Source organism: Quercus lobata, chromosome 9 (genome assembly GCF_001633185.2).
Source record: "Quercus lobata isolate SW786 chromosome 9, ValleyOak3.0 Primary Assembly, whole genome shotgun sequence".
Classification (NCBI taxonomy): domain Eukaryota; kingdom Viridiplantae; phylum Streptophyta; class Magnoliopsida; order Fagales; family Fagaceae; genus Quercus; species Quercus lobata.
Window position 1 is genome coordinate 21,115,753 of NC_044912.1, and position 9,776 is coordinate 21,125,528.

Sequence of the window (9,776 nt, forward strand, 5' to 3'; positions counted from 1 at the left end):
GTTGTATGTGTGTTGGTCACTCCCACCCCTAACCGCCCCCCCCCAAAAAAAAAAAAAAAGAAAGAAAGAAGAGAGAGAGAGAGAGAGATGGTTATTGTGGCTAAATGATGGGATGAGATTATTTATATCATCTCATTAAGCTTGTAGTATGGTCTGCATACAATAACCAAATTGGTTTGCCCTTATCAAATGAAATCTACTCTAAACAAATGAAGCTCCTAGTCTAAAAGTAGGGAAGGCACCAAGAGTTGCTGTCATTCTGCTAGGAATTTGGGTTGTGTAGGAGTGACATCCTATGGAGCAGTCTTCAGAAGTGTCAAGAACTTTGGTTCCATGGGCATGATACTCGACAATGACATCATAAAGAAAAGAATGATTCCATAGTCCTAATAACTAAAATAGACAACAATAAATCTACTTCAGTTGCTTTAAAAAGGAGAGGGGATCGATTCATTTTATGAAGAAATTTTATTTTTCGTGAATTTTAAATTGTACTTAATGTTGCGTCTTATTGAATTTCATGTCATCACATAAAAAAATTATATTTCATTTTTAAATAACATGATACCATATTTACCTTTAAATTTTGGACACTATTTCAAAAGCAAATCGTGAGAGGTTTATGTGTGTGTTTTCTCTTGGTCAATAATGGGAATGAAGTGAACTGTGACTTTACTGGCAGATCTTGCGATTTAATTTTATAGACCAACACTTATATCCACCTAGAAAAGGATCATTTTCATTTTATTTGAACTGGAGAGTATTCCATTTCATAGGAATAGAGAGTGTTATCCGATTATTATGGGAATCAAGGTATTAACTGACTTCATTGGTAGATCCTGTGATGTGGTTTTATATGTCAACACTCACATTTTCCTAGTAGATGATCCTCTTCATGTACACTTCATGAGAAGGGTTTGGTAGTCAATAAATTCATAGGTAAGTTTAATGATATATTATTTTAAATCAGTTCTTATTTCTTATTTGGTGGAGAAGATTCTAATCCTATTTAACCCACCACCACTCCAGTTTCAATTAATTGTCAATTTTATTCATGTAAAACCTCTTATTATTATTTCCCAAAAGAAGAAAAGGATAATAGATTCTTAAACCAAAAGGATGGTAATAACATATCTTCCATTTCAATGCTATGCAAAAACGCTATTGAATTATGCAGATTTACAGTATTCCAGACATCCTTTTCTACACATGTTTGATCTTGCATGTATCTCTATGTCTGTGAACGTGTCTAAAATTTAATATATTTTCTCCTGGTTGGTCTGAGTACGAATGCCTTTTTTGCTTGCTTTTTATTTTTTTGGGTTCTTGATTATGTTTGAATGTAGGACTCAACAACTGTAATAGTTGAATGAGAATATTCAATTACTGATAATACATTTTGTCAATAAACAAGCAACATAATCACTGTCACTGATACCTACCACACGATAGTTAGGCCAAGCCAAGCCATCATCAACAATATTTAGCGTTCAATAATAGTGGCTGAAGGTCATGTGTAATGCTTAATATTATAAGGTTGCGTTGATGCTGCCTGTTGAAGAAATTGAAAAATCCTATGCAATAACGACAAAATGTAGACGTGTAAAAGGAAATAGAAGAAATAGTAAGTAATGTATAAAATGCAGCAACGGTCATTGTATAATTTTCCATTACACGGTATGAAAGATATCGATATAGTTTTCGTCTATTAAAATAGAAGATATTTTTTAGTCTACCTCACCTAGTCACCTCACTATTTAACGAATCTGTTTCTCCTATATTTTAATGCCGATTCCTGTTGTTGACAAAACTTGCGGCCGATACCACTGAATATGTCAATTCTGAAATTTCAAAAAGAAAAAAAAGATAAAGAAAATGTCAATGCAGATTGAAAGTGACAAAATGGTCAAAGTCGGTGATCTATCTTGTATGTTTGGATCCTAATAATCTATTACAAGTGTACCAAAAATAAATCTTCAATGAGTTGAAAATGATCTAAAATAAAAAGAACTCGAGAACGAACGAAAAAAAAAAAAAAACAAGTTGGCGCATTATATGCCAAAACGAGCTTCTTCTTTCTTGTGTGTGTGGGGATTGTGCTTTCATTGCCTTAGATCACTTCCAACATGATAAAATTACTGGAGAAAATGGTTATTTTATATGACTTATCTTTTCATTCGGAAAATTAATTAAAAGTTAGAAAAAATTTCTATATGAATGGTGCGAGGGCAAGTGGTTTGAGCACGTTTTTCGGGTTATGGGCCTTGACTGAGGACAAAGGAACACCCAAGGAGGGTTCAAGGGTTCATGCATATCTAATCCAAATGACCAAGGGGAAAGGAGAAGATTGGTGTTGTAGCCAAGGTTCTCAAGGAGCAAAGACACCTCAAGAATTTGGGGAGTCAACCATTTTGGAAGGACAAGGGGAAGTAGCAGAACCATATCAAAAACGGAAAGAAGAAATATTTGAGAAGGAGATTGTCACCACCACATTAAATGCACTACGTCAAATAAACTAGCTGCATTTATGGAGAAATGACACCTAAATAATGTCATCCCAGCTCATAGCTCCTCTCATTGCTTCCAAGAAGGCCTTAATGGGACAAGCATCCAAGGAATTTCCTAGAAAGTGAACAAGTGGAGAGTTGGAATGCATGGTGACAGGACTATATAAGGAAATGGCTATCATAAAAATAGAGGAGGAAAATCGGAGAAAAAAGAAAAGAAAAAGAGAACACTTTGTAAACATATAAACTTGACCAATACAAGAACATCCCATCCTTAGACTTGATTGAGGAGCGATATTTTCATCAGTTTGTGTGTTAAATCTTATTGTCTTGGATCTAATATGTTTAAGGCTTGCACTTAATTAGCGTGGTAGCTTGTTTACTAGACCCACTCTCTAACAAATTTATTGTTTTAGTCTTTTTGGGCTAGCTTCCACGGTTCTTGGTGGGCCTAGGCACCATTCTCAATCCTTACAAATAGTAATTTGAACAAATGAATTTCAACCCCCAAGAGTGGTATTTTCAATTGAGGAAAATAGATATTTACTATATATAATTCAAGCAAAATAATCAATTGGTTTGGAATTTAACCAAAACTATGACCTATTTGGAGCATAGGAAACTAATAAAAAATGAGTCATTTTGCTATGGTGTCTCATCGTGACTCCATGAGTTTGTATGTCTTGTTCTTTGCAATAATCTAGACCCAATTGGCTCGATCGGCTCAGGCAATTCTAATTTGGGCATCAATTCTTTTTAAAATAAAAAATGACATTGATTGTGTGCATGCTCAGTTCCCAGCTAATGGGCTAACCTTGCTTTTGGGCTCACAATTTACTTATTTTAGTGGGCTAGTGGATATCCTACAAGGGGTAGCTCCTATATAGGTTTATTTAGGGCCCGTTTAAGTAACTAGCCTCTCTAACTGAACACTATAATGTCTATCGGTTACTTCCCTAGTCCTAACTCTCCAATGTCTAACCCTTTACTCTTAAGTGGTTCCCCTATTTATAGCCTTGTCTCAGTGGATTAATAATGATTATCTGTCTCACCACTCATGTGGGTAGGGCCCGGTTAAATTATTCCTAACAAAAGAGGGTCCTACATTGGAAATAGGAGCCTTGGAATTGGCACTAGACATCGGTCATTGCTCGGCAATGATATTACACAAGACACTACCAAGGACTACCAAGGTCATTTAGGTCGAGGTCAGGTTGCACTATACTTGTGGTCGGTACCACCACCATCCTAGTCTGCTAGGCAAGATGCCCCCCCACCCCCCCTCTCCCCCTCCCCCTCCCCTTTAAGTATAACTTGTCTATTCCAATTGTTTGGGCTCTTGACCTTGGGGCCAAAAGTTATAGGTCCATGATCGTACAGATTGATAGACCATTAATGATAGGTTTTAGAAATTTATCACTAACTTAAGAATATATTTTACATTCTTGTCTCTTCTCTCTTTAGAGAGAGAGAGAGAGAGAGAGAGAGAGAGAGAGAGAGAGAGCATTTATGCCATATTCAACCTTATCTTCTCATCTCTCAAACTCATCTTCAATAAGAAGTGGCGATGCCAAAACTTTTTGTCAATGGTGTGCTGTTTTGCATCTCACTCCCTCGTCTAGTTGTCCCTCAAGTTGATAATTTCATTGTGTGTGCCAATTAGCCCAAATTGACTAAGAAAGACAACAACGAGCTCAATAAATCTACCTTGATGCAGTTGACTAAACACTCTTTTGCAATGAATAAGAGTTGATGTGGTTGAGTAAACACTCGTTCGCAATGAATGAGAGTTTTCAATAAATTAGGCCTTGTGACATTGCAAAATGATCTTAAGACACAAATCATACCAAATCATGCAAACCCTAATGTATGATAGTTCTATCAAAAATATCAATATCTACATTCCACACCTCCCCCCCTCCCCCCCAAAGAAAAAAACCAGATAACATGTTCAAGATTGGTTCTTGTTTTGTGAAAGAAGCTCAAGCTTGTTAACGAATTATTTAATTAACCTGTTCTTTTCCAATATTAATAAAATCTACAACTAACTTGTTAACAAATTATTTAATTTACTCTTCTCTAATTTAGTATTTTTACCTTCAAATGTCAACCCCATCAGATTCAATTGACCAACACTTTAAGTAAGAGTCACCAAATAGCCTATGACCCATGGCGTGACGGTCTACCGAGCTAATAGGTACCTTAGTCCACTGTTGTTGAGGCCCATGAGTAACCCACTAGCTTAGTGAGTCAAGCTATGGACTACTTTTTATATCCATGAGCTAGCTCATTAGCTCAACTCGTTGCACTAAGTCAGAATTCATAACAAATAGTAGGAGCACGGGAGATTGATAGACATAAATAAAATTTTTAATTGAACTTCCCTTATCACTAAGATATTGAAAAAAAAAAATTAAAAATAAACATTTTTGGAATAATTAATTGTAAACATTTTTTATTTTCGGGATTTGTTTTCTGGCAAAGATTGAGAGATTATAATCTAATCAAGTAACACTGCAGCATAATTTTCTCGACTTTAATCCAACTACAACTAAAACAAACATACAGAAATCTCTCAATTTTTTTTATTCATGATATCATATCAATCTTGGGAATGAAGAAAGCGTTGAATGTGATCTAAGAAAGTAAGGTTGTGAGGCCTATCTTTCCGCTTCACGTACCCTTTGGCTTCTTTCTCGGAATACACAGTCAACCCCTTCATCCCATTTCTCTTCCACATCTCCGCCGCGTAGCTCCCGTGCGCATAGTACGCCTCCGCGCACGTCACACCCTCGCCGCCGCACGATCCATCATCTCCGTCACCGTTATTTAGCTCCACCGTTATAGACAGCCTCTCGTAGTGTCCCCGAGTGGTGCCCTCCAACTCGTCCAACCTCGCCAAACCCGAAGCCGACACGGCGTACAGCTCGCCCATCACAGGCTGACCCGACCCGGCCATGTTGAGCAGGAACGGGACCCGGTACGGCCCGCAAACGAGCGGGTAGTTCTCTGCGGTGCGACAGGTGGAGACGAAGGTGGCGTCTCCGGTTCGCATGAGGTCCTGCATTAGGGTGTGGTTGGAGAAACCTCGTTTCAGCGTCCCGTACGTGAATACTAGGCTCTTCGTACCCTCTTCTTTTTCGGCCACCATGTTTGTTTTTTACCTGGTAAAATTCAAAAACACGGCGGAGATTCTTTTTAGAGAGAGAAAGAGAGAGAGAGGGAATCAAGGAGATATGGTTTTGAGAGAACGGAGGAAACGAGGAGAGGCTTTTATTAAGGCTATGTTTAGATTGAGAGAATCTGAGATTGGGATTTTGGTCAGACTTTGCTGATTTTGGAGTCCTATTTATGGTACTTCTGTCGTGCCTTTGCAATTTGTTTGTTTTGTTTTGTTTTGTTTTTTTTGGTTAACTAGTGTCGTAAGTGCTCAAGATTCCCAAGTGCTCAATTATGAGCTTTAATGTTTTTTTTTTTTTTTAAAAATACACATTTTAATAATTTTTTTTATTATAAATTTGACTTTATTATTAAGGATCAAGTTAACAATGTTCTTGTTTCTCAAAAAAAAAAAAAAAAGTTTAACAATGTTCTTTTTTCTCAAATAAATAAATAAATAAATATAATCATGTTCTTATAATAATTGTTAATAAATAATTTTATAAAAATTTTAACTTTACTTTTATTTAAAAAAAAAATAATAATTGTTTTTTCTTTTCTAATAAAACGTTTATAAAAATATTTTCTAAACCAATGTCCTCAAAACATCTATTAACTATCTCTCTTTTTTTTTTTTCTTTTTTTTTTTACTGAATTTACCTATTATGTGGTTGATCAATAAAGCTATCCATTATAACTTATTTAAACTAGTTGGTAATAGACATTTATGATATTTGTGTTTGTATATGAAAATGTATATTTTATAATTAAAAGAAAATATAATTAGCTGAATGAATTTTCATTCAAACTTGTTTGGCAGTAAACTTTTTCATTTTTTTTAGGTAGAGAAGGTTTGGGAATTAGTTGTTTTACAACTTTCCAATTAATAATGACAAAACTAGATTAGTTACCTTTTTTTTTTTCTCCCCCTCAAAAATATAAATTTCTTTATTTATTTATTTATATATGATAGGAGGATTTGAATTTATGAGATTTTAGGCATGATAATTGTTTCTTTTATATGTAAATAATATTCAATTTTAGATCCCTTACCTCTTGCCAAATTCAATTAATCGAAAGTTGAAACTCTCTAGATGTCTTTAAATTTGGGAACAAATCAAACAAACAAGGAGATAATAACAAAATACTAACAATTCTAAAGCTACCTCAAGAGTCAAGATCCTTTTCTTTGGATCAAAGGTCAAGATACTTTAATTGGTTAACATATTATTTTACATATATTCAAAAAAAAATGTTATTTTACAGGTTTTATTAGTTTGATTTGGTGTTAATAATAAATTATACCGTCCAGCAAAAAATTAGAATAAATTATGAATTATGATGCCTGCATTGAATGTGATGTGTGAATCTATAAAAACACCATCATTTGAACATTTCAATCTAATAAATAATTCAAAAACAGGATAGAACAAAAGAAATTTGATATTGGAGTAACTTCCAATCAAATATTCAAGTTATATTTTTGGGTGCAGCATACCCACTCACCGAAGCATAACCCATTGACAATTTGCTAATGTTGCTGAGTTGTTAACGTTGAACGTAACATTTTTACAAATTTGATGATCTAAAGTTTTACCAATTACCTTAATTAATAAAGTCTCTTATAATTGAATAAGAGGTTTGTAGTTTTTAATTATCGTCTTCACCAAAAACTGATTAGTATCTTAATTTGATGATAATGAATACAATCATAAAAAATGAACACTATAAGTTGAAACTCAAAAAAAAAAAAAAATTCATTTGATATAATACTTGGATAAAATTCTTGCCAAACAAAATTTAACACTTTATTAATCAATGAAAACTCAGTAATACATTTTCATAAACAAAAGTCTAGGACTCTAGAAGGGAAGTTGGGGACAAATGCACGTTAATAGTTGCCAAATAGTTCTCTTCTACTTCTACCTATTAAATTATCTTGTTGTTAGAGCCTTTTTATTGTAAGGCCCAAAACAACTCAAGCCCGCTTTTAAAAGAAGTAAAGCTCAACTATTTTGGGTCCATTATTTACTCTTTCTTTTATTTGATGTGGCCCAAGGCTGTACAAATTTAATTGAGATTTTAAAGGATTGTGATATAAAGGATAAAAATGGTCTATTTAAAGCTTACCCACGGGCTTAAGAGAATTTTGAAAAGTGGATTTTGAGCACTTGTAAAATCCGAAGGCCATATATAAGCATGCGCAAACCACAAACATTTAAAGCTTATCAGCGCACTCTTGGTGCGATAGTCACTCCACAAGTATAAATATTTATAGGGTGTGAAGGGACAAGGACCATGATTCAAGTCTTCAGAAGAAAATTTCACACACATATACACTTAGATTAAACTAGAGTAGAAATTCTATCTTATATTAAAAATAAATAAATAAATAAAAATAAAAAAGCTTACCATTGGCTTAAGATGCGACTCTTTAACCCAATTATTGAATCTAGTTAATGGATCATTATGACATTTGTTATTAAACAATTTTAGGAAAAATTTAATATTACTTTTATGTGAAATATAAAAAATTATCAAAAAATTAGTTGTTTTTTTTTTTAAAATATTTCTTAAATCAATGTCATTAAGTCTTAAAGTATTTGTTAACTTTTCACTTTTTAAAATAATCAAGTGACATATAAGTATTTTATTAGTGTCAAGAGCATTTTTTTTTTTTTTTTTTTGAGAATACTTAGAAGAACCATGGCTCAATCTCCTTCCTCCACTTGTAACATTTTTATGTATATAAAAAGTATTATGTAAGCAATGATCAATTTCCGAAAGTTTTGAGCCGATAAGAGCATTCACATTAGCTCTTGCATAATTGTGTATAAATGTGTAAAATACACATTTTGACCGTTTTTACACATTTTGAAGCAAAAAACACACTACATCAGTCCAGCTAAAATCATGCATAATCATCTAAAATTTTCAACGAGCTACAGTACCCGTGTAAATTTACACGGGCACTGTAGCATGTGTATTTAGTTTTTTATTAATTTCCGTTCGCACCAATTTTTCTCTCTCTTCTTCGTGCACAACGACCTCAATGGAAAAACAAACAAACCCAAACGGGAAAAAAAAAAAAAAAGAGACAGATCGGTGCAAAAAAAAAACAAACCCAAACGGAAAAACAAAAAAGAGACAGATCGGTGCTTAAACCAACACAGAGATATACTTGCTAAAAAAAAAAAAAAACCCAAACGGAAAAACAAACAAACCCAAACGGAAAAACAAAAAAGAGACAGATCGGTGCTTATCGGAACGATCGGAGCTCGTGGGTCTCGCTTGGTTGGAGCTCGTGGGTATGGGTCTTGATCGGAGCTTGGAGCTATGGATCGATGCTGCTGTGGATCGATGCTTGTGATCGGAGCTGTGGATCGGTGCTGTGGATCGGTGATCGGAGCTGTGGATCAATGCTTGTGATCGGAGCTGTGGATCGGAGATCGGAGCTGTGGATCGGTGATCGGAGCTGTGATGATGTGGATTGGTTTGTGACCGAGAGGGAGAGAGCTGAGACAGAGAGATAGACTGAGAGGGAGAGACCGGATATGGAGAGACAGAAGAGAGAGAGAGAAATCAAAAAATATGAGGGAGAGGGAGAGAGGGCGCGTATTAAAACGGGTGAGGGTGAGGTGAGAGAAATAATAAAATAATTAAGTAAATTGATTATTTAAATAAGAGGAGTGATAGAATAGATGAACTGATGTGGGTGTTTTGTAAAAGTGATAGTATAAAATAGAAAAAGTAGGTTTTTGGTATAAAATAGATGAAATCTTTTAAACGAGCTGATGTGAATGCTCTAAGGACAAGAATAGATTAGTGTTTAAATAAATAAGGACTAAAATGATGTCTTTTTTTTTTTGTTGGTTAAAGGAAAATGAAATACTTTGCTCAGAACTAGGATATCCTAAAAGTTGACCAATACATTTCCATAAAAATCAAATATATATATATATATTAATAAAAAAAAGTTGACCAAAAATTCAAGTGGGCTGGATTGTTGTACAAGTAAAAAACCGCCTACAATATCTGAAACTAAAAGATTTTAACTTAAAAATTTTATTATAAAAAAAAATTAAAAAAATAAAAAGTAATGGCACAGTC

The 9,776-nt window shown here is 34.1% G+C and overlaps 1 protein-coding gene across 1 annotated transcript; it reads right to left on the reverse strand.

Annotated features, from left to right (window-relative positions):
* Window positions 1–4,933: 4,933 nt before the first annotated feature.
* On the reverse strand, window positions 4,934–5,870 carry LOC115962227 (putative gamma-glutamylcyclotransferase At3g02910). The gene has a single exon (XM_031081127.1). The coding sequence runs from the start codon at window positions 5,656–5,658 to the stop codon at window positions 5,110–5,112; it is 549 nt and encodes a 182-aa protein (XP_030936987.1). The 5' UTR covers window positions 5,659–5,870; the 3' UTR covers window positions 4,934–5,109.
* Window positions 5,871–9,776: the final 3,906 nt, after the last annotated feature.